We start from the raw sequence: 24,949 nt of genomic DNA, 5'->3' as shown, positions 1-24,949 counted from the left end.
AACATACCCAAATATGGCTGGCATATTTTATATGCCAAAATATGGCTGGCTATATGCCAAAATATAGCATTCTAGTGACATTTATTGGCCATCACAGGAAAGGTCAGCAGATCTGTAATACTTATGATTTGTGTAAAAAAAAAAAAAAAAAAAAAAAGAGTATCATCTTTCAGTTTGACAATGATTTTACCTTGAGATAACTGCTTTGTCTGTGGGGTATCATACTGTCTACTACTGCCGGAAGGACACACGACTATGGACGTATGGCCGATGGCATAGCATCATCTCCTGCTCACGGGTCCAGGCGGACTCCGCTTCTCTGGCTGCCGGTGACCGAGCTTGGCTCTGGGCTGCGCCGACCGAGCCCAGACTGATGGGCAATGGCAATCCGGAGCTAGTCTTCTCCTGGTTACAGCAAGTCAGCAGGGACAGGCTGGTGCACTTTAAGCCTCTGCTCACGCAACAGCGTCTGACATCCCACTGGTCGAAATGAGACACACATTAAACCCAAAGTCAAGAGTGGAAAGAACAGTTGGCCCACCATGAATCTGTGTCGAGGGTATGAAAACGTAAGTTTCTAGCGGGAGAATGAAGAATTGGGACCAATCACGCAGTTCACCATAGGTTCCTGAGATTTTTGTGGTCACTTCTCATTTTGCTAAAACGTATTATACAAACTGCACCACAGGGAGTGTTAACTTTGTAACTCCCCCACCCCCCACCCCGAATGTCTTTGTTTATTCCTATCAAGGCTCTTGCCCCATTAGGAGTTACACTGACACAGCTTTTAACTAAGCTAAAACTTTTTTTTTTTTTTTTTTTTTTTTTAATGGGAAACATTCCTTATTGAATTCCCTATTGAATTCTTCTACTGGACACCTTTCCTGCAAGGTTCTCATGCACACACAAACATCCTTCTTCTCTTTATTAGTGAAACCCAAATCTGAAAGCTATCAAGTTGAAGCATGCCTGAAACGTCTGTCGTTTCCTCCAACAGAATCACAAACTTCCAGGGGCGCCTGGGTGGCTCAGTAGGCTGAGCACCTGACTTCGGCTCAGGTCATGATCTCACCGCTCGAGAGTTCGAGCCCCGTGTCAGGTTCTGTGCTGACAGCTTAGAGTTTGGAGCCTGCTTCAGATTGTGTCTTTCCCTGCACCGCCCCCCACCCACTCTGCCTCCCTCTCAAAAATAAATAAATGTTAAAGAAAAAAAAAAAAAGAATAACAAACTTCCCAAGCTGTTTAACTTGTACTGATATCTATTCAATGTTGCAGCTGTTTGTTTTTTTTTTTTTAATAGAACTTCCAGCATTATCTTCTAACAGATAAATATGCATTTGTTTTCAACCATACTGTTTTTGATGAGCCACTTTCACAGCCACAGGAAGAACAAGTTTTCCCACTGGTGGTTTGTTTCCTTTGGTTTCAGTCTTAAGACATCTCCTATGAGCACTCTAAATATTTATCCTTCAATTCAATGAAATGTTGAAGCATACTGGGTTGATATCACAGTATTTTAAGTATTGCTGAGAAGTCAGTAGGGCTCTTTCATGTTTTGTCTGCTTGATTTTTTGGTTTGTTTTAAGGTGACTTGGTGTACTATCAAAGGAGAATCGTCACAATATCTGAAAAGGATATTAAAACACCCCTCCCTTTTCCAGTTACCTATCTGTGTCATACTGGAGTTTTTTCATCAACCACAAATAACACGGTACCACAAATTTAACTCCACAGCAGACTGAAGAATCCAGCTATCTTCTATTCCCCCAGACATCAAAGGGATTTGCAGAAATCTAAAGCAATTCCTCTTTTCTCACAAATATTTGTTTCTGAAAATGCAGGTTTTTAAAAAAATGTTTTATGTTTATTTTTGAGAGAGAGAGAGACAGAGCATGAGCAAGGGAAGGGCAGAGAGAGAGAGAGACACACACAGAATCCGAAGCAGGCTCCAGGCTCTGATCTGTCAGCACAGAGCCCAACGCGGGGCTTGGACTAATTGTGAGATCATGACCTGAGCTGAAGTCAGATGCCCAACTGACTGAGCCACCCAGGTGCCTCAGAAAATGCAGCTCTTTTTTAAAAAAAATGTTTATGTATTTATTTGGAGCGAGAGGGAGAGAGAAAGAGAGTGGGAATGGGGGGGGGGGTGGAGAGAGAGAGAGAGAGAGAGAGAGAGAGAGAATCCCAAGCAGGTTCCACCCTGTCAGTGAAGAACCCAATGTGGGGCTTGATCTCATGAATGGTAAGATCGTGACCTGAGCTGAAATCAAGAGTCAGATGCTTAACAGACTGAGACACCCAGGTGCCCCTGAAAATGAAGTTCTTTTAAATAAAAATATTTAGGTTAACTTTTGATGGGTTTTTTACTGTTATTTTATTTTATTTTTTAATTTTATTTTTTAATGATTATTTGTTTTTTGAGAAGAGAGAAAGAGAGACAGAGTGTGAGTGGAGGAGGGGCAGAGAGAGGGGGAGACACAGAATCCGAAGCAGCCTCCAGGCTCTGAGCTGTCAGCACAGAGCCCGACGTGGGGCTCGAAGTCATGAACTGTGATATCATGATCTGAGCTGAAGTCAGGTTGGACGCTCAGCGGACTGAGCCTCCCAGGTGCCCCTGTTACTGTTATTTTAAAATGGATTAGTAAGCAATATTTTTTGGTGGTAAACATACATTAGATCAAATGTAGCGTCTTAGCCATTTTTTAATGTATGGTTCAGCGACATTAATATTCACATTGTTGCACAGCTGTCACCACCATCCATGTCCACCCATCCCCAGAACTTTTTGCATCTTGCAAAACTGAAACTCCACACCCATCAAATAGTAACTCCCCATCCCCTCTCTTTCCAGTCTCTGATGATCACCATTCTCTTCTCTGTCCCTAGGATTTTGACTACTCTAAGGACCTCACGTAAGGGGAGTCAGAATAACGTTTGCCCTTTTTTCTGCCTAGCTTATATCACTTAGCATAATGTCTTCAAGATTCATTTGTGTTGCAGCACCTCAGAATGATCCCATTCGTCCATCAGGGGAAGCTTGGGTGCTTCCATGTTTTAACTATTGTGAATAATGCTGATGAACACGGGTATGCAAATATCCCTTCAACACTCTGCTTTTCTTTAGGGTATATACCCAGAAGTAGGATTACTGGGTCCTATGATAATTCAATTTTTAACTTTTTGAGGAACTACCATGCTGTTTTATACAGTCATTTTACCATCTTCTATCCCACCAACAGTGCACAAGGTTTCCTTTTTAATTGCTATAGAATCAGTAGCAATGTCCCACTTTCATTGCCAATTTTAGCAATTTAAGTATTCTCTCTCTCTCTTTTTTTTTTTTGCGCATCTAGCTAAAGGTTTGCCAATTTCGTTGATTTTTTTCAAAGAACCAACTTTTAGTTTAGTTGATTTTCTCTATTATTTTTCTCTTCTCTATTTGTTTATTTTTCTTCTAATCTTTATTATTTCCTTCCTTTCTTAGCTTTTGTTTAGTTTGTTCTTTTTTCTTTTTCTTTTTTTATTTTAACGTTTATTTATTTTTGAGAGGGGTGAGGGACAGAGAGAGAGGGAGACACAGAATCCAAAGCAAGTTCCAGGCTCTGAGCTGTCAGCACCGAGCCCTATGCGGGGCTCGAACCCACAAACCGTGAGGTCATGACCTGAGCCAAAGTCAGACACCCAACAGACTGAGCCACTCAGGTGCCCCTGTTCTTTTCTCTAGTTCAGTTGTTGATTTGAGCTCTTTCTTCTTTTTTAATGTAAGTGTTTAAAACTATGAATTTCCTGCCTAGCACTGTTTTCTTATGTCCCGTAAGTTTTGGTATACTGGGTTTTCATTTTCATTTACCTCTAAGTATTTTCTAACTTCCCTTGTGATTTCTTAGATCCGTTGGTTGTTTGAATGTGTTGTTTAATTTTGACAAATTTGTGAATTTCTAATTTTCTTTCTGTTATTGATTTCTAACTTCATCCTGTTGTGCTCAAAGAATATATTTCATATGATATCTATTTTTTAAATATCTTTGAGACTTAATTTGTTGTCTAATATATGGTCTACCCAGGAAAATGTCCCATGTGCATTTGGAAAGAATGTGTACTCTGTTGTTGATGGATAGAATATTCTGTATATGTCTGTTAGAACTCGTTGGTTTATTCTGTTGTTCAAGTCCTCTATATTCTTACTTATCTTCTGTCTGGTTGTCCATTCCAGTATTGAGAATGAAGTTTCCAGCTATTACTGTAGAATTGTCTAGTCTGTTTCTTCTTTTAATTCTGTTAGTTTTTGCTTCAGATATTTGATGGTCTGTTATTAATTGCATAAATGTTTATAGTTGTTATCTTTTCTTGGTGTATCAAAACTTTTACTAATACATAATGTCCTTCTTTGTGTCTTATAACCTCTTCTGACTTGAAGTCTGTTTGTCTGATATTATTACAGCCACTCCTGCTCTATTTTGATTACTGTTTGCATAGAATTTTTTTTTTCAGCCTTTTCACTTTCAGCCTATTTGTGTCTTTGGATCTAAAGTGAATTTCTTCATTTTTCCAAAAAAGACATCCAGATGGCTAACAAACACATGAAAAGATGCTCAACATCACTCATCACCGGAGAAATACATATCAAAACTACAATGAGATACCACCTCATACCTGTCAACATGGCTAAAATTAACAACACAGGAAACAACAGGGTTTGGTGAAGATTTAGAGAAAGGAGAACTCTCTGAGAGTGTTGGTGGGAATACAGAATGGTGCAGCCACTCTGGAAACCAGCATGGAGATTCCTCAAAGAGTTAAAAATAGAACTACCCTATGACCCAGCAATTGCATTACTAGGTATTTACCCAAAGGATTAAAAAATACTGAATCGAAAAGATACACGTACCCCAATGTTTATAGCAGCACTATCCACAAGAGCCAAATTATGGTAAGAACTCAACTGTCCATCGACAGATGAATGGATAAAGAAGATATGGTATATATATACAATGGAATATTACTCAGCCATAAAAAGGAATGAGATCTTGTCATTTTCAACTATGTGGATGGACCTAGAGAATATAATGCTAAGTGAAATAAGTCAGAGAAAGACAAATACCATATGATTTCACTCGTATGTGGAATTTAAGAAAACAAATGAACATAGGGGGGTAAAAAGAGAGGCAAACCAAGAACAGACTCTTAACTTTAGAGAACAAACTGATGGTTACTGGATGGGAGGTGGGCGAGGGCGTGGTTGTGGGGGGTAACGGGTTAGACAGGTGATCGGTAGTAAGGAGGGCACTTATTGTGATCAACACTGGGTGTTGCATGTAAGTGATGAATCACGAAATTCTACACCTGAAACAAATATTGTGCTGTATGTGAACTAGCTGGAATTTAAATAAAACTTGGGAAAAAAAGAACTATAAAAATTTTTTAAAAATAAAAATAAAGTGAGTCTCTTGTAGACACCATATAGTTGGATGAGGTTTTTTAAATCCACACTACCAGTCTTTGTCTTTTGATTAGAGAATTTAATCCATTTACATTAAAAGTAATTACTGATGAGTTACTTAATTCTGTTATTTTGCTGTTTGTTTTCTTTGTGGCTTATAGCTTTTTTTCCCTCATTTCCTGAATTACTGTGCTTATTGACTTTTTGTGTTTAGTTGATTTTTTGTAATGAAATGTTAAATTCCCTTTTCATTTCCTATTGTGTATATTCTATAGCTATTTTCTTTGTGGTTACCATGGGGATTTCATTTAATATCTTAAAGTTATAGCCCTCTAATTTGAATGAATACCTGCTTAGTTTCAATAACATACAAAAGTCTGTTCCTTTACAGTTTCCTTCCCAACGCTTTTGGTTGTTGATGTCAGAAAGCTACATCTTCATATGTCATGTTTTCAAAACCACAAACTAATAATTGTTTTATTTTGTTTTTAAATGAATTAGACTCTTAAGTTGTGTAGAAAACAAGATGTGGAGTTACAAATCACAGTTGTAATAATACTAGTTTTTATAATTTCCCATGTATTTATTTTTAATGGGATTTTGATTTCCTTATGTGACTTTCAGTTACTGTCTAACGTCCTTCCTTTCAACCTGCAAAACTCCCTTTAGCATTTCTTACAGGAAAGGCCTAGAAGTAATGTACTCCCTCAGCTTCTGCTTACCGGGGAATGTCTTAAGTTCTCCTTCACTTTTGAAGGACAGTTTTGACAGACATGGGTGGATAGGTTTTTTGGCTTTTTGTTTGTGTGTTTGTTTTCGCTCTTCAAATATATCAGCCCATTACCTTCTGGCTTCCTAAGTTTCTGATGAAAATCTGCTGATAATCTTACCAAGGATCCTTTGTATGTGATAAGTTACTTCTTTCTTGCTGCTTTAAAGATTCTTTGTTTTGGGGCACCTGGATGGCTCAGTTGGTTAAGCATCTGACTTCAGCTCAGGTCATGATCTCACAGCTTGTGAGTTCGAGCCCCACATCAGGCTCTGTACTGACAGCTCAGAGCCTGGAGCCTGCTTTAGTTTCTGTGTCATCTTCTCTCTCTCTCTCTCTCTCTCTCTCTGCCCCTCCCCCACTCACATTCTGTCTCTCTCTCAAAAATAAATGTTAAAAAAAAAAAGATTAATAAAACCCCTGGAAGTCACTTCAGCTGGATGAGGAATGGCTTATAACAGCAGAGGGTGGGACTTTTTACTAAATAACACTGAAGCACAATTTTATTTTCATAAGATAAATGCATATAAATAGTTTTAGTTCTTAATATTGATTTCATAATCCTATTTTGGAAACCACTAATTCAGGCCAATAATTACATGATGGTAAGGCCTCAAGAAGCCTGCTTCTCTTTCTTGGCTCTCTGACCCTGTTAGTAGATATCCTTCATAAGGGGCATTTTCCAGTAAGGTGAGTAATTTCAGTCTAATTCTAAGGGTTTAAACCTTCCTTTTCAAAGCTATGTTATCTTAGTGACCTAAACAAAATATAATCTGTACAGTATAATACAGAGATGTCATGAATTTTTTGTGGTTGGTTAAAATTTGCACCTCTGAAAATGGGCTGTGGCTTTTCTTTGCTGTCTTATGGCAGAATTATTCATTTTGTTATAATCAGCTCTGACAACATTGAGAGAGCCATTTAAAATTAGTCATTTTTTTCTTCCCGAGCTTAATAGACACCTACTTATGCAAAGTCAGAGAAAGGATCCTTGCATTTCCAGGAAACAGTCATGAGACTGTGCAAATAGTGGTCTGAGACAGCACAGTGGCTAACAGAATTTTATGCCATTCAGGAAATGGGAAAGCAACATGAACAAGGTAAAGAGCAAATTATGAATGAATTCCTTTTTCTAACAGACTGTCCAAGGAATTAGACAAAGAACATTAAATCCCATAGGAAGAATGAAGAACAATTTGACCTGTTGAATTAGTAGACTGAATCATCAGGAAATGAACAAAGTTTATCCTTAGCCATCCAGCCTCTCCCTTTATTAATAATCATCTCTAATATTTTTACAACACTTCGCAATTTACTAAAGCTCTTCTTGTTGGTGGCGCCCTCCTTCTCCTGTTCTTTCCTGTCCCCATGGGCTTTCATCAAATCTGATCAACTCATTTCCAGGAAGCAACTTCAAATCCTTTATGGAATAAGGCAGGGTCAAATTGGAAAAAAAAATCATTCAAACAAAGGTAAAAATGACTGATAATGTTTAATGCGTGACCTTTCCAGAGGCATTTGTATTTTACCAGATGATAAGGTCTTAGATGAATCTGTAATTTTATAAATCAGGCAGCAAAAGAGGTTTTCTGGGGGAAGGGAGGGCATAGGACTTGCAGTGTCCTTTTTGATATTTCTGCAATGAAAATATTTAGGAAGTCATTTTGCTCTCTGGCAAGGTATTCCTCTCCCTGAGTCTATATATCTGATAGCACACATTTCTTAGATTAGTTGAATTTAATTAGAGTCCGGATTTTCATACCATCCAAAAATACAGACTCTCAGAATTTTAGAGATCAAAAGAATCTTAGAGTTATTTTGGCCAAACCTCTTACCTTGTAGATAAGAAAATTGAAGGCAAGAAAGTCTAAATCATTCTGATTAAAGCTGCAAGATCCAACTACATTAATAATCAAGGAAGCTGATAATACGAGGACTAAACACTGAATTGATCGAGATACTATCTTGAAATGTATTATTGTTTTTTAGACACAGGCCAAGCATAGTATGCTTGGAGTATTCGTTGTTGTTGTTTTTCCATAAATCTGAGTGAAACATATTTGAGCAGTAGGAGATGTTACTATTCCCGTGCCTATTGTGGTGTTGTTTTGATCTGGTATAATCATTACCTTTTGTCTCCGTATTAATCTTTAGTACTTGCACTAAACTTTTTAATTGTCCACATATTCATGAAATTTAATATATAGAAGACTACTAGAAAAGTCAACAGGTTCTTTTTAATATTGGGTTCTTTCATCACATTACCAAAGATGTCCTTCCTTAAAATACAATATTGTTGAGCTGCTGGATTCTTTGTTAGCTTTACACTGTCACAGATTTTGAAGGAAAATCTTTAGAGGTCATGTTGGTCAGCCACACACATCATCTTTTCAGATGAGGCGCTAAGATCCAAAGGGCCACATACCTAATTTGTAGTAGAACCAGAATGAGAGCCTAAATCCCCTTAATCTGAGTCCAGATCTCTGTCCACCATACCACATGGCACCATTTTACAAGCCCAGAAGTCTCTGGTGGCTCCAGAAAGACACTTGTCCCATATACTTCCAACCTAGAGAATACTGACTGGCATGATTCCTTTGTTGTAAGTCCAATTCTGGAAGAGGAGAGGAGATGAACTTATTCTCCCAGGCTTCCTGAGATCATGGGAAATATTCACAAATGATGTGTGAGCCTCTAAGAGTTTGATTTTTCCATTCAGTTCCCTCTTGTTTTGCTTGGCCTTATGAGGAAGGAAAATGTGTAACTGAGTGATAAAGTCAATAAAACCTGAATTGGCTGTTTGTTTTATATTTCTCTCATTAGGTATTTCCATTTTGTGCTTAAAATTCAGAAGCTCATCTTAAAGAGCAAAAGTTACATTCAACGCTAACGTCAAGGAATTTCTGGGAAAACCGAGAAACCAAGATCCTGGTCCTTGGAGGAACTGTTCTTTCTGAGAAAAGCCTGATGAGTCATGCTGGTTGTAGAAATTTCTAATCTGCCATGAAAATTGGGCATTTACGATTCAAAGATTTCGTTGGCTGCATCTGCCCTGAATCATCTGGAGGAAAATTGGAAAAATCAAAACACAAAAAACAAAAGCAAGTATTAAATGACTGCCTGAGGTTTTTTTTTTTTCCTCCCAAGTTTTGATTTAAATTCCAGTTAGTTAACATACAGTGTAATATTAGCTTCAGGTGCACAATATAGCGATTCAACACTTCTGTACATTACCCAGTGCTTATCACAGCAAGTGCACCCCTTAATCCCCATCACCTGTTTTACCCATCCCCACCCCTCCTCCAGTAATCCTCAGTTTGTTCTCTCCAGTTAAGGTTGTTTCTTGGTTTTCCTCTCTTCCCCCCACCCCCTGTATGTTTGTTTCTTTTATTTCTTAAATTCTACATGTGACTGAAATCCTATGGTGTTTGTCTTTCTCCGACTCACTTATTTTGCTTAGTGTAATACTCTCTAGCCTGAGTCCCTTCTCATCCAGATTTGCAGTAATGGACACCGTCAAATTCACACCTGTATTAGCAACAAGGAACAATTCATTTCTGCCTGGAATATAATTGGAAATTTAAGGCGCAGATTTTGATGATTACTAACTTAATGAAAGAACATGGTTTAGTTGGATATGCGACACACAATCAAAAATCATCAAAATTTGTTGAAAATTTTTGATCAAAAATTTGTTGAAAGGAAAATATCAGGTATGAGAAAGGACTGAAGCGATCCAATGTGACTTTGTAATCAGAAGCCAGCATACTGTTGGTATGATATGGTGTATTTTAAACGTAAATGCTCCTTAAGACCATTGTTGGAGAAGTTTTGATAAAATAGTAGTGTCTCTGGAATGCTGAGCTCTGAGTTCTACTGATTCCTAATAAGAAGGAACATCCATCCACACATAAGTTGCAGTTTTAAGGATTTACACTCATTTAAGAGTTCAGCCAAGAAATCCCTGGTGCCTAGAAAATGGGAGAAAACACACACACACACACACACACGGGAGATTGTACCAAATGAAGGAGATCTGTTCTTAGCCACACCTCTTCTTTGGTCTTCAGAAGGTTTACTGTTCACAGCTACCAAACATCTAGCCACTAGCAGCTTGTGCTTGCTTCTTCACACAAGCAGTAATTACCTTTAAGCTTATATTAATTACTGGGATGATGAATATAATCTGATGCCAATGACTAGATAACCTGGGCCAGTCTTGTCAAGTGTCACCGCCTCTGAGATGCCTTCTCTGACTACCCAGTCCACCTATCAGACACCTCTGCCCACCGCAATATTTTGGTTTTTTGGAAACAACCATGATTATCTAAAATTATCCTTTCTTTTCTTCTTTTCTTTCTTTCTCTCTTTCTTTCTTTCTTTCTTTCTTTCTTTCTTTCTTTCTTTCCTTCTTTCTTTCAAGTTTGGTTACATGTTTACAGTCCGTTTCCTTGTAAGCACTGTAAGGCCATTTTTCTTGAAGATCCAGTCCACTGCTGGATCTCCAGCATCTAGGATGGAGCCTGGCACATGAAAGACATGGGATAAATATTTGTTAAATGAAAATCCCAAAACCAAAGGCAGATGGACTTAATTATGTTTTTTTTTTCTTTCCTTTGGAATGAAACCTAATGCAAGGGAGAAACTCCTCTCAGACAAATAGAGAAATCAGAAAAAGTTGGAAATGACTAAAGAAGAAAACTGAATTAAAAAAAAATGGAACCAGATGATTGAAAAATAAAGAGTAAAATTAAATGATTATTAATTTTTATTAAATGATTTAAATGATTTTATGGGGAAAAATTCAAAAGTAAGCAAGATGAAAAAGTAGAGATAAATTTGGCAAAAAAAAAAAAAAAGGTAGGGTATTGGGTGGAAGGTTTGAAATGCAGGGTTGGGATTCCCTGCAGTTGTTCCTCAGGAATTAGAATCCTGGATGAATCAGAAGAGCAGACGATCCGGATCTTCTTTACACCAAAAATAAGAAATCGATCATTGGAGACAGCCCAGATTCAAATCCTGGAAAGTGTAGATAATTCTGAATTGAGGCTTAAAGGAAATAAACATGTAAAGGTCTTAGCACTGAAACTGCTGCTTAGTGAGTGTTCGAAACTCTCACCTTTTATTTTGTGTTTAAAATCAACCACCAGGGGCGCCTGGGTGGCGCAGTCGGTTAAGCGTCCGACTTCAGCCAGGTCACGATCTCGCGGTCCGTGAGTTCGAGCCCCGCGTCAGGCTCTGGGCTGATGGCTCAGAGCCTGGAGCCTGTTTCCGATTCTGTGTCTCCCTCTCTCTCTGCCCCTCCCCCCATTCATGCTCTGTCTCTCTCTGTCCCAAAAATAAATAAAAAACGCTGAAAAAAAAAAATAAAAAAATAAAATAAAATCAACCACCAGATTGCTCCTGAAATCAAAGGAGTGGAGATTTGTACGGAATGTCAGCAACCTTCCTGCAGGCAACATTTTGTACCATCTCTCCCCCTATGGTTGGGCATTTGAGTTTGCACTAGAACTGTACCCCTGGAAAGAAAAGGAGAATTAATACGAGTAAGGATTCCACTTACAAGCTCTGTATAGACACATGCATCATCAAAGGCTCACCTCCATCCTGCACTATATTATTACCACAATCTCTACCTACTTCTGTTATGGCTCTCGGAACCTGCAGCTGTGTTCATACCCTTTTCTCCTGGAGGAAAGTCTTCCAAAGAAGAGGTTTGTCTAAGTTATTGTTATGGACTGAGTTGTGTCCCCTCTCCATCAATTCATAAGTTGAAGTCCTAACTCATAGTGTGACTGGATTTGGAAATAGGGCCTCTGAAGAGGTAATTAAGACTAAATGAAGTCATGAGAGTGAGGCCCCAACCCTATAGGACTAGTGCCCTTATATGAAAAGTTTACCAGGGATGCACACTCACAGATATAAAGGGCTAAGTGAGGTCCCAGGGAGAAGCAGCTATCTGGAAGCCAAGTAGAGAGGCCTCAAGAGAAACAAAACCTAACAACACCTTGATCTTGGACTCGTAGCCTCCAGAACCATGCAAAGTAGATTTCTGTTATTTAAGTTACCCAGTCTGCCGTTTTGGTCCTTTGTTAAGGCAGCCTTAGCCAACTAACACATTTATCTGTGATGGAAATGGAAGACTGGAACTCAGCATCCCTTCCAACTTCCTTCCAGTATGTCTTCTTGTACTGTAGAGACCAGAGAGCTTAAAATATTCTCTTCCGGTCTCAAACGTAAATTAGTCTCACCGATTAGATGCACTCAAGGGACATTGGAAGGTGGAAGTGAGGCAGGGCCATCTTCTGGCTGCTGTGGGTGTTGCTGGGACAAGTACAGTTATGAAGTGCTGGAACTCAACAGTTCCTGAACGGGATCTTCTGATTCTCCGACCCCTGACGGTGGCAGAGTGGTGGCCATCTTGACAATGTTCTGAGAGTCATTTCTGGAACCCTGGTCTAGACGTAGCTCTTCAAGTCTTTCCTACTGTGTCATAAGTATTTAATGATCTGTAGAAAATCTCTTTCTGCTTAAGAAAGCAAGATCAGTGTCTGTTTTTTTGCAACTGAACCCGAACTGATGTCTTTTCTGTGTCTTTGGTATTGAGCACAATGCTGGGCATACATAAATGGTACACCAATCCTTATCGTTGTTGTTTAAACCAGTGGTTCTTCATCTTTGATGGGTATTATCATAACCTATAAGCCAATAAAGAACATGAAGGTCCAGACTCACTGAGGGAGAATAAGTCCCTAGATTTTTATTTTTATCAAGTTCCTTAGGAGATTCTAATGACCACCAAAGTTTCAGAAGCTCTGGCTAAAAATTCTCTCAGGCATACCAGCAATTTTCTAAGCACATGATACTCAGTGACTCTTTTTTTTTTTTTAATTTTTTTTAATGTTTATTTATTTCTGATAGAGAGACAGAGCATGAGTGGGGGAGGGGCAGAGAGAGAGGGAGACACAGAATCAGAAGCAGGCTCCAGGCTCTGAGCTGTCAGCACAGAGTCCAACGCAGGGCTCGAACTCACCGACCATGAGATCATGACCTGAGCCGAAGTCGGTCCTCAACCGACTGAGCCACCCAGGCACCCTCAGTGACTCTTTTTTATTCTCATATAGACCTTATGAAATAGGAAGTCATATTACCCTCATCTCTTAAATGAGAAAACTGAGGCATAAAGAGCCTTGGAAAAATACCCAAGATCACACAGCTAAGTAAGTAGATCTTAGCATCTAAACCCAAAACCCAAAGGACTTAGACCATGAGCCCCCAAGCTCATGACCACTATACTCTTATGCTTGGATTCTCTCCTCTTGGAAGATCCTAAAGATGAATCTCATGTAAATTTAAATCAGATTCCTCCAAATCAGTTTTTAAAACTTAACAAGACCCCAGTCTCACTGATAAGGTCATTTAGTTAATAAAGGAAAATATTGGGATAACAAAACTTTTTTTAGCCAACCAATAGTCTCTAGGGTAGATGCCAACAAGCTTCAAAGTCTAATAAAATTTATTTAAATCAAGCAATAGCTTGAAGGAATAATTGGTTTCAGATACCAACCTAATAATTCCATGGATATTATTATTATCTTTGAAGTGAAGAATAGCAAACTGACCCTTAGGTCCCTCCATTCATTATTAGAAAAAACATTATACATTTTCAAGAAGAATAGATTGAAATAGTACTATTTAGCTGCAGAGTCCCACAGTCCTTTTTTCTTACTAATCGTATTTCTTACATTTTCAAGATTGCATCTCTAAAATTTAATAAAATCTTATTATTCTTCTAATGCCTAGAAATTAATAATGTAGAGGAAGATATTGGAAGATGTTCAGAGGTACCTTTATAGAGATGTGCAAAAATGCACAATGAATAAAAGGAAAATATCCTCCCCTTTTAAACTTTGTAAACTCTTTGGTCAATAGAAGTTCTCAATTTTAAGTTTATCATTAAAAGAGAATACTTCTGAAAACTTCTGAAGTTGTCATTTTTATCACTTGTTGGGCTTGTAAGACAAAAGTGGGACCAAAACATTTTTAAGGCAGAAATTACTCTCATTTATCCCAGAGATGAAATCTGTTGTAAAAGAAGCTGGGTTCAAATCCCAGCTCAGTTATTATGAACTTTATTGTGAATTTTGACAAGTTATCTAACATTCATATTATTTTCTTAATCTGTAAAACTTAGAGAAAATAACCCCTACCTTATGAAGTGGTACAAGGGCTAAATGAGATAATTTTTTTCCCTCCATGTCGGATCTCTGCAGCTCTGGAGAAGAAAGAAAGAAAGAAAGAAAGAAAGAAAGAAAGAAAGAAAGAAAGAAAGAAAGAAAGAAAGAAAAGAGAAAAGAAGAAAGAAAGAAGGAAAAAGAAAGAAAGAAATGAATTAAGAAAGAAGACAATGAGACAATGACAGCAACAAACCATAAACACCAAAAGTAACATTCTGGAATCAAGGGAAAGCATGAAATGAATTATTAGAAAGTTTGAGTGTGAACTTGGAGTTCTGCCTCCATTTTGTGTGATGTGAAGCAATTATCTTAATTTTACTCTTGGAAAGAACAAATTTCACTCTTATCAAAAGGAAAGAGAATTTTTGACTTCCCAGATTTGTTCTAATTCTGACAGTCCATGTTGCAAGAATATAAAAAGTAATTCTTAAAATTTATGAAAACGTTTACATCTTAACTCATTTACTGAATACCTTAAAATGTGCTCTTCAACTCTCCACATTTCCTATTCATTTCATTTGTTTTTATTGTCAAGTGAAGTTATTCCAGCATATGAGTCATTTGAGATGGAAATACTTATCTGATGTAATGTGTCAAAGATATTCTTTTAAAGTGTTTCCAGTATGGTTAGATATTAAGTCACACACACACACATACACACACACACACACACACACACACACAAATGGTCTGTCTAAAATACTAGTGGTGAATCACAGCCTCCCCTCCCTTCCTCCTTGGGGCTGAAGTTTGATTTTACCACTTTCCCTTTCCCTTAACAGAAGTGCTATTTGACATGTGTTTCATGTTTAGTTCTATGAATTAAACTTTGTATTATTTTGGGACTCTGGAAAGAATATCACATATTATTTGGGACCCAACAGAGTGGACCACTCTGGGCCCAGATGCCAGCCAAGGGGTACTCTTTGAGGGGCTCTAGACCCAGCTCAAGAGACCAGTCCACAAGAGTGGAGTCTAAGTCAGCAAGGACAAACCAGGAACAGAAGAATAAGGCAGCAGGGTAAAGGACCAAAGAGCCCCATAAAATGGAAACTCAGAATATATGTGTGGTAGAGACAGTCAAGATATAAGGGAGACAAAAAGGGGTCAAAGTAGAATAAGAATCTGTGGATGATGTATGACTAGGACAAAGCCTTTTGAAGAATGATGCTAACAAGATGGGTACCTCTTGTGATGGTTAATTTTATATGTTAAGCTGGTTAGACCACAGTGCCCAGTTGTTTGGTCAAACACTAATTTAGATATTACTTGTGAAGGTTTATGGTAGGTATGGTTAGCATCTACAATCAGTTGACTTTAAGTAAAGCAGATTGCCCTCCATAATGTGGGCCTCATCCAATCAGTTGAAGACCTTAAGAGCAAAAATGGAGATTTCCCGGAGGAGAAAGAATTCTGCCTCAACACTGTCACTTAGAAATCTTGCCTGAGGGGTGCCTGGGTGGCTCAGTCGGTTGAGCATTTGACTTTGGCTCAGGTCATGATCTCACAGTTCATGTGTTTGGGCCCCGCATTGGGCTCTGTGCTGATAGCACATCGGCTTCTGTGTCTCCCTTCCTCTCTGCCCCTCCCCCGCTCTGCCTCTCTCTCTCAATCTCTCTCTCTCTCTCTCAAGAATAGATGAACATTAAACAAATTTAAAAAAAGAAAGAAAGAAATCTTGCCTGAGTCTCCAGGATGCTGCCCTATGGATTTTGGACTCAAGACATCAATTCTTACCTAAGTTCCCAGCATGATGACCTGCCCTATGGATTTCATATTGTCCAGTTCCCACGTGTGAGTTATTTCTTAAAATAATTCTCTTTCTCTCTCTGTCTCTCTCTCTCTCTATGTCCTATTGGTTCTGTTCCTTTGGAGAATCCTACTGTGGATAATACCTCTGTTGTCATTCTTCTTCTCTAATGCAAAAAAGTAGTTTGGAAGACTCTGCTGGGCTGGAATTTTGGGGCTAAAGCTGCAAGACTACAGCCAAGCAGTTCCACTAGGAGAAAATTGAAAATCCTCATTCTTTTTTTGCCCACTCAGGCATACCTGCTACATTCCCGGCATCACATGAAGTACTAGGGGTAGGTCAGGTTCCCCCAGAAGTAGACTCTGAAATAAAAATTTGAGTGTTCGTAGTGTATTCGGGGTGATCTCAGCAAACACATGTAGCACAGTAGGGAAGTAAGACAGGGCAAGGGAGAAAAAACAGGGAATGTTAATGAGTGGGATACAGCTAGGTGCCAGGGAGTATGCTGACAACCAAGGACAAAGTGGTGTAGAAGTTCTGTGAATGCACGGAGACCCTAGATGGAAGAAATGGCAGCAGCACATCAAGTCCTCCTTTTCCCCCTTGATTTCCCACTTGAAAGACTTCCCCTTGCCAAGACGCCCACTTTGTTCCAGGCTCCCTGGCTTTGCTCTTTGCAATGCACAGAGTTTGTGTCGGGCTTAAGTCATGGTAACAGACGTGTAGGTCCCTTCCCTAGGACCCCTGCTGTTAGTGAGCACCTGCGGTGGGGGCTGCTGGTTATACACTAGAGTTCCATGCTCTGCTCCTAGATAACTAAGCTTGGGACATACAGTTTTTGATCTTCTTTCTAGGCCTAGAACTTAATCCTAATTCTCCGTACACATCCAGATGGACAAATTTTACCTTCCCTGATGGACAAGGACAGGCCCCACTGCAACCTTCAATTTGATCTCAAGTAATTAATATCACAGCCTTTCTAGTCTCATATATGTAATTGCCCTGTACATGTTGCTATGCCTTCAAGAAAACTGGAAGCAAACAAACAAAAAAAGAATGCAGACTGTGTGAGTTTTCCAGGAGGCAAGGGAGGAAAGACCATACAAAATAAGAAAGAACAATAAAAAATGACACATCCTGGAGTGGAAATTGTGTGTGTGTGTGTGTGTGTGTGTGTGTGTGTGTGTGTGTGTGGTGTAGTTTGGCTGGAGGAGGTGAGAAAGCAGAGCTATGATTAGAGAATTTGAGGAGAAAATGAGTCAAGTAGATCTTGCTCTACTGTGTTACCCAAAACCTAGAGGAAGTGTCTGGAGAAAGTAGGCCATCCATCACTTAGCAGCAGTAAGCTTCTTTTGCTCCAAGCAGTATAGATTGTATTAGAGAATAAGTTATTTCCAGTACTCACTTCTGCTTGTACAACCAGAGAGAATAATCTAGAATTCTAGTAGAGTGACTTCTAGATACAGGAAAGTGTTCACTGAAAGTCATTTATGAACAAGCTGTTTTCTTCACAAGTAATCAGTTTTTGTCTTTTTTTAAAACATAATAACACAAAAATTCTGTTCTTGTCACATAATCTTTTACTCATAGACCTTAGTTTGGAAATGGGTCGACATTATTTATTTTTAACTTTTAAAATGTCACCATAATACTGAGAAAAATGCCACATCAATAAGTACTATAATTTAGCTTCCACGTTCTGAACATCACATGACCAACACTCTGAATGATAAGTGATCCTGATATTGCCCGACTCTAATTTAATTGTGGTCCAATTGGCTCAAATGTCAGTCAGGAATGCTCACTTACAAGTGTTCATATCACAATGCCAATCTGACGCCGAAGGTGTTTTTGGACAATCTGGTAGAATCAACAGGCCATTCTTCTCCATCTTTCTCCCAGAATTGAGGGTAAAATATCAGACCATTTCTTGCCCTTCTGTTGGGGATAGAGGTGGTCAGGTGACAGGTGACACAGCTTTGGGCAATACGATGCATGGGAAAGTCAGAGAGAGACTTACACAGTCATTGAGAACTCTTGCCTTCTTCCAGCCTTCCTTTGTAGACAGTGGTAGAACAATGTCATATTTGGATCTGCAGCAGCCACCTTAAGACAAAGTCAGTAAACTGAATGGTGAAGACCAACTAAGAATGGGAAAGAAGGAAAGAGCTTAGATTTTTGATGATGTTGTTGAGGCATTAATCCAACCTTTGTACATTCCTTCAGACTTGTTGCTAATAATAAATATTCTGTTATTTATACCACTGTTACTTGGATTTTTCGTGTGCTTTATATTTAACATGAAGCCAACACAGTCTCTGAGATTGTTCATGAAATCAATAGCCCCAATCCTCCCCATTGACACAAAATAGCCTGGGGCCAGAGGTAAGAAAGATGGAGAAATGGAGTATAGTGTAGGGGCATAAAATTTTTTCCTCTTCCATTCTAGGTTCTTTGGCTGGTCTAATAATTAAATTGATATGAGTCAAATTAATGGGAGGAAAACAAACAAAACATCATGGATAGTGAATCCCTCAAAAGATATGAAGACTTAAGGACCGCTAGTTAATTGAAGCTTATATAACATTCTGAGCTAAGGAAAGGGGTAGGGGTTCGGGGATACCAAGGGGAGGAATATCATTCACAGGGAGGCAGAGAAGATGTTTAGGAAACAAAGGTTGTCCTCATATGCAGATAAATTTTTTAGAGAAAAAGATATCTCTGTTATAGCTCTCTTCCTGGTACAGGTCCCCTTTCAATACAAACTTAAGCAGTTGAGTAAAGGACTTTTCCTGAATCTGCTGGCTAAATGCCTAGGTCAAAATAATCTTTATGCCTTAAAGACATACTTTGGGGTAGCAAAATTCGCTTTCCTCCAATAGCATGCTCTGATATTCAGCTTGGATTCAGAAGCCAGATCTGACCTCCTTGTAAAGAGAGGTGGCTCTGGCGTATTAGCTGGGGTGGGTTGATGAATGGATAAAGAAATTGTGGTTTATATACACAATGGAATACTACGCGGCAATGAGAAAGAATGAAATATGGCCTTTTGTAGCAACATGGATGGAACTGGAGAGTGTGATGCTAAGTGAAATAAGCCATACAGAGAAAGACAGATACCATATGGTTTCACTCTTATGTGGATCCTGAGAAACTTAACAGAAACCCATGGGGGAGGGGAAGGAAAAAAAAAAAAGAGGTTAGAGTGGGAGAGAGCCAAAGCATAGGAGACTGTTAAAAACTGAGAATAAACTGAGGATTGATGGGGGGTGGGAGGGAGGGGAGGGTGGGTGATGGGTATTGAGGAGGGCACTTTTGGGATGAGCACTGGGTGTTGTATGGAAACCAATTTCACAATAAATTTCATATAGTGAAAAAAATAAAAATAAAAATAAAACAAAAAAAAAGAGAGAGGTGGCAAACAGAATCACAAGGGGCTTTGTTCTTGAGGGTTTTTCTGAGCCTTGGGATTTAAGCAACTCTGGGCTTTTGCAGCCTTGGGAGCACCAAGAAGCAGCACCTTGGACAGTAGCTTTGAGGGGTTGGATACCACGAAAGCAGGCAGGGCAGATCACAGACTTTTTCCTAAGCCCATGTATGCCACTTCCTGACGATTCCCAGAAGTATCAGGAAGAGACTTTGAAGAGGAGTGTGAGATCCTGTGCTGGCATATGGGGGCTAACTATCCGGTGACAGACAACTGGTATCACAATGAGCTCATTTGTTACCAGACAGGAGGCCTGTGGCATTTGTGGTACATGCAACACACAGAATACTTGCTATTTATTTTAAGTAAGCTCTTGACAACATAAAATTAAATCTATTCTAGTACAGCATGCTCATAGCAGTGTCTCCTGAAACAATAGCTGAAAATACTTTCATTGTGGATTCTGCAGTTTATGCAAGCCTCATTTTTGTGTTCGGCTCACAAGGTTTTTGTGTTTGTTTGTTTGTTTGTTTTAAGTTTATTTCTTTTATTTTTGAGAGAGAGCAAGCAGGGAAGGGGCAGAGAGAGAGAGAGAGAGAGAGAGACAGAGAGAGAGAGAGACAGAGAGAGAGAGAGAGGAAGAAACAGAATCCCAAGCAGGCTCCACGCCGTCAGTGCAGAGCCTGACACGGGGCTTGAACTCACAAATACACAGGGTGTTTTTGATGTGGTCCTCGTCTTTGCTCAGATGACGCGACTGGTGTGTGGTTTCCTCCCACCCTCTTGCCCACAGTGAAATCTGTCACAATGGTATATACAAAATAAATCAAAGCAGAGCAGATCTGAGAAAGGCAGACCTTTACACATGTTGGTCCGGAAGTGCCTTTGCTTTGAATTTGAGGGGCTTTTGAGGAGAATTCAATCTGCATTTATTTTACTTTTGTTTCTCTTTGTTTAGTTTTTTTTTTTTTTAAATGTTTACTTATTTATTTTGAGAGAGAGAGAGAACAGGGGAGGGGTAGAGAGAGAGAGAGGGAGAGAGAGAATCCTAAGCAGGCTCCGTGCTGACAATATACAGCCCTCCATGGCCCGATCCCACCAATTTGAGATCATGACCTGAGCTGAAATCAAGAGTGGGACACTTAACTGACTGAGCCACTCAGGCACCCCCCTGTTTGTATAGTTTTAACTACTCAGATGAGATTGCATTCATTTTGTTATTCGTCCATTAGGTTGGGTCATAGTTCACTCTAAAGTGTCAGATGGGGCATCCGGGTGGCTCAGTGGATTAAGCATCCAACTCTTGATTTTGGCTCAGATCATGATCTCATGGTCAGTGGGATAGGGCCATGTGGGGCTCTGCATGGTGACAGCTCGAAGCCTACTGGGGATTTTCTCTCTCTCTTTCCGTCTCTCTCTCTCTCTCTCAAAATACATAAACTCAAAAAAATGGCAGAACTAGAGTGTTTTCCCAATTCCCTCCCACTGTCAGCAGAGTGAGGATTTCTAAGGCAAAGTTCTCATTGTGCGATGGAGATGGAAATCTCATTGTGCGATGGAGATGGAAATCTCATTGTGCGATGGAGATGGAAATCTCATTGTGCGATGGAGATGGAAATCTCCACTTTCCGTTTCTACAGGGACAATGACTTTAATAAAAATTCTGGGGTGCCTGGGTGGCTCAGTAGGTTTAGTGTCCAACTTCGGCTCAGGCCACGATTTCATGGTTTGTGAGTTCAAGCCCCGCATTGGCTCTGTGCTGACAGCTTGGAGCCTGGAGCCTGCTTTAGATTCTGTGTCTCTCTCTCTCCCTGCCCTCTCCCTCCCATTCTCTCTCTCTCTCTCTCTCAAAAATAAATAGTCAAAATAATTAAAATAATACGATTTCTAGAAACACAGATAGGAGTCTAAAGGGACCTGTCTACCATTGTAGCTCCTTTTGTGGTGGCCTCGCTATCTCTTTGAGACAGAATTTTTTGGGAGAAAGGACCATTTCTTACTCATCTTTGTATTCCTTGCCTTTCTTAGCACAGAGCAGGTGTTCTGAAAAGTTTTGTTACATTGAATTGGAAAAAGAGAACCGAGGGCATTCTAGAATTGAATTATAACCCAACACACCTGCTTCTATGTATGTAAGAAACAAATCTTCAATACTAGGATTAAGAATTTTTGTTTTTATTTTGCTTGGGCAGGTCTTCCGAATCAAATCCAAACTTCTTAATTGCTGCTTTAAAGACTGCAAATTGTTCTCCCCTCAGGAAAAAAAAAAAAAAAACTTAAAAATTGTTTTTTAACATTTAGTTTTGAGAGACAGATCGCTTCTCGGCCTTTTGGCTAAGATCAAGTGTAGTTTTGAGAGACAGAACATGAGTGGGGGAGGAGCAGAGAGAGAGAGGGAGACACAGAATCAAATGCAGGTTCCAGGCTTGGAGCTGTCAGCACAGAGCCCTACGTGGGGCTCGAGCTCGTGAATGGTGAGATCATGACCTGAGCCGAAGTCAGACGCTTAACCGACTGAGCCACCCAGGCACGCCTTTAGAAAAAACGTTTTAAAGCCTCTATCTGTGCAAAAAATTGTACCGGGCACTTTCACATACATTGCTACCTTTATTTACTTTCCATTCCCTTGTCAATAGCATTGGACATTATTTTTATTTGCTCATCTCAAATTTGATATTTATTAATATTTACTGATATTTTAATACTAGTACATCTTTCCCCATAGTGTCCCCTCAGGTAGGTATTTACCTTCCCGTTACAGACAAGAAAGTTGAAACTCTGACAGGGGAAGGGACTTATGCAATTTTGGGGTACATAGCAGAGGGAGCTCTGTTATTTTCTGGCTCTAGGTACCATGGCTTTCTTCTTTCCTTTATGTGATTTAAGACCCTTCTCAACCTAAGCATTCTTTTTTTTAAAGTTTATTTATTTATTTTGAGAGAGAGAGAGAGAGAGAGAGAGAGAGTCCCAAGCAGGCTCTGCGCCAACCCTGGTCTCCATCTTATGAACCATGAGATCATGACCTAAGCAGAAATAAAGAGTCAGACACTTAACTGACTGAGCCACCCAGGTGCCCCTCAACCTAAGCATTCTTAGAACTCTCTCCATGGTTTTCTTTTTCTGTTCAAAGTGACGTTTGTGCTGGAGATTTATGCATGGGTTGGGTGTTGGGATGGAGAGGCTTTAGAGGGTTGGGGACATTTACTCATCTACAAGTTGGAGAAATTCAGAGTTGTGGGGGAATGTTTGTAGAGAAACTACACGTTTTGTGAAGTCTGTCTTTAGTTGCTTTTACATACTTCTTTTTCCTGCCTCTTTCCAAAGTTGTTTTTAATAAACAAACGTGACCAAATGGGTTATTTGGAATCTGTATTTACCATTACAATATTCTGAACAGTAGTATTAGGAATGCCAGGGTGTTGTGCAGAAATTCCAAAGGTCCAGGCCTTTTTCTATCATGTAGAATTTCTATCATGTACCTGCTCTAGTCCTTTGCTACTCAGAACATAGTTCTTGAACCACCAGCATCACAATCTCCTTGGAGCGTGCACCCCAGAAATGCGGATTAGTAGGTCCTACAAGAAGCCTATTGAATCAGAGGATCTGATTGAATATTACGTTGAAGTTTAATGTAGTTAGGCTAGAGTAGTTTTTGCAGTAATCTTGGTCTGTTTCTTTGGAATCTTTGCTTTGCTTAAGGTACATGCATAAACACATTTGAAATTAATTCTGGATTGTTTTGGTGAGGTTATTCTAATGTTGCTATTATTCCATAGGGATTTTCCAGCTGTCTTTGGGAATGCCATTCAATTAGTTAAATCAGTTTCTTCTAGATCTACTAAAAATCTTTGATATGTTTCTTTGAAGGCAAGAACCCAGTTTTATTTACCTTTGTGCCCACACAGTTTCTTGTATGTAAATGCTCAATAATTGAAAGCTGAATGGATTTTCTTTTTGAAAGCTGGACAGATTTTGAATAAATGATTGAATGAATGAATACATGAATACATGGACGAAGAGGAATCTCGATGGTACATCCCTTGGACTGGGGCAATGTCTCAGCCGTCTTTGAATTGCCAATGCTTCACAGAAAACCTATCAATAAATGCTTCTTGGTTAAGTTGTAGCTGTTTGATGAAAAGATGTTGTCTATTTATTCCCGGTATAAGACCCCAGAGAATAGAAACAGGAGAAGTGGAAAGAAAATGAAGTACTAGCCACCTTCACAATTGTTACCTCAGCCGATCATCACAACATCTTGTGAACTGGTGTTATTTTACAGAGATAGAAACTGAGTTCTGAAATGGAAGCATCTCACCCAAGAACCTGATAATCCTTGGGAGTAATTTTTCCACGTAACTGTGGGCACAGCCCTGTTTCTGCAGAGACTGAAAGGTGGAAAGGAAAGGATCCATTATAATAAAACACACAAATACACGACTCTGAGTTCCCCTTGCGCATCAGAGGCGCTGCAGCTCTGGAAGAGGTACAATAAGCAGGAACAATGGCATGAAAAACTACCCCCAGCCGGGACGTTTTTCCGCCAGCGGAACGCAAGCGCCGGGACCTTGAGCCGCCGGGGGGACCAGAGAGGAACGGACTCACGGCCCGGCAGTTGCCTGGTAACGCCCGCCGAAAGAGTCCCGGCGTCAGAAGGTCCCGGAGAAGTGTCACTGGCCCCGAGTGGGACCCCGTAGTCCGTTCTCTCCGCGCCAGCCTGTCCCCGCGGCTTGGCGGGCTAGGGCAGGGGAAATGTTGCAGGAGGAGTCGGATCTTTCTCTCGTTATTGCCCAGATAGTCCAAAAGCTCAAGGGCTCCAATTTGTACGCTCAGTTGGAACGGCAGGCCTGGGTGAGTGAGGCCGAGTGGGGAAGGATGGAGACGGGCGGGGCCGCGGCGATGCCTGGTCTCCTGCACCCCGCTCACCCAAGCCGGAGCCCGCCTCTGGTCTCCCCAGCTCGGCCCCCGGGCACCGAGGAACCTCCCTTGCAGGTGTAAACTCCACCGGCTCAGCCTCGCGCGTGGTGCAGTGGATTTTTAAAGGAGGGTGGGGCGCATCCCGCCTTTCTTTAGGCCCGAGAGCGCCGAGGCTCTTCATTCATACTGCAGCCCTTTCCAAGGTCTAATTTTTTAAGCTGCTGGAATCAGTAGCGATGCGTTGGACCACGTCTTCTCTCACATTTTTCGTCCTGTGGGTGGGTTTGGACTCCCCCCCCCCAACCTCGGTGCCTTTTTGCTTTCCGGCAATCTGTCACCTTCTTGCACTGTGTCCTCTCTGCAGTGATTTCTTACTTTATCGCTCCACCCGGCATTTCCTGAGTATTTT

At 40.0% G+C, this 24,949-nt stretch overlaps 1 protein-coding gene across 3 annotated transcripts in view; it reads left to right on the top strand.

The window, feature by feature from the left end:
- The first annotated feature begins 24,235 nt into the window (after positions 1-24,235).
- Positions 24,236-24,949, top strand: part of TBC1D19 (TBC1 domain family member 19) — a 146,329-nt gene continuing 145,615 nt past the window's right edge. For 2 of the 3 annotated variants that reach the window (XM_058722902.1, XM_058722903.1), the window contains exon 1: positions 24,236-24,474. In XM_058722902.1, the coding sequence (XP_058578885.1) occupies positions 24,376-24,474 (99 nt within the window). In that variant the 5' untranslated portion in view covers positions 24,236-24,375. The remainder of the gene's footprint in view (positions 24,475-24,949) is intronic. The other variant, XM_058722905.1, reaches the window with a different exon arrangement.

This window comes from Neofelis nebulosa, chromosome 3 (assembly GCF_028018385.1).
Source record: "Neofelis nebulosa isolate mNeoNeb1 chromosome 3, mNeoNeb1.pri, whole genome shotgun sequence".
Classification (NCBI taxonomy): Eukaryota; Metazoa; Chordata; class Mammalia; order Carnivora; family Felidae; genus Neofelis; species Neofelis nebulosa.
This window is presented reverse-complemented; position numbering and strand designations above follow the sequence as displayed.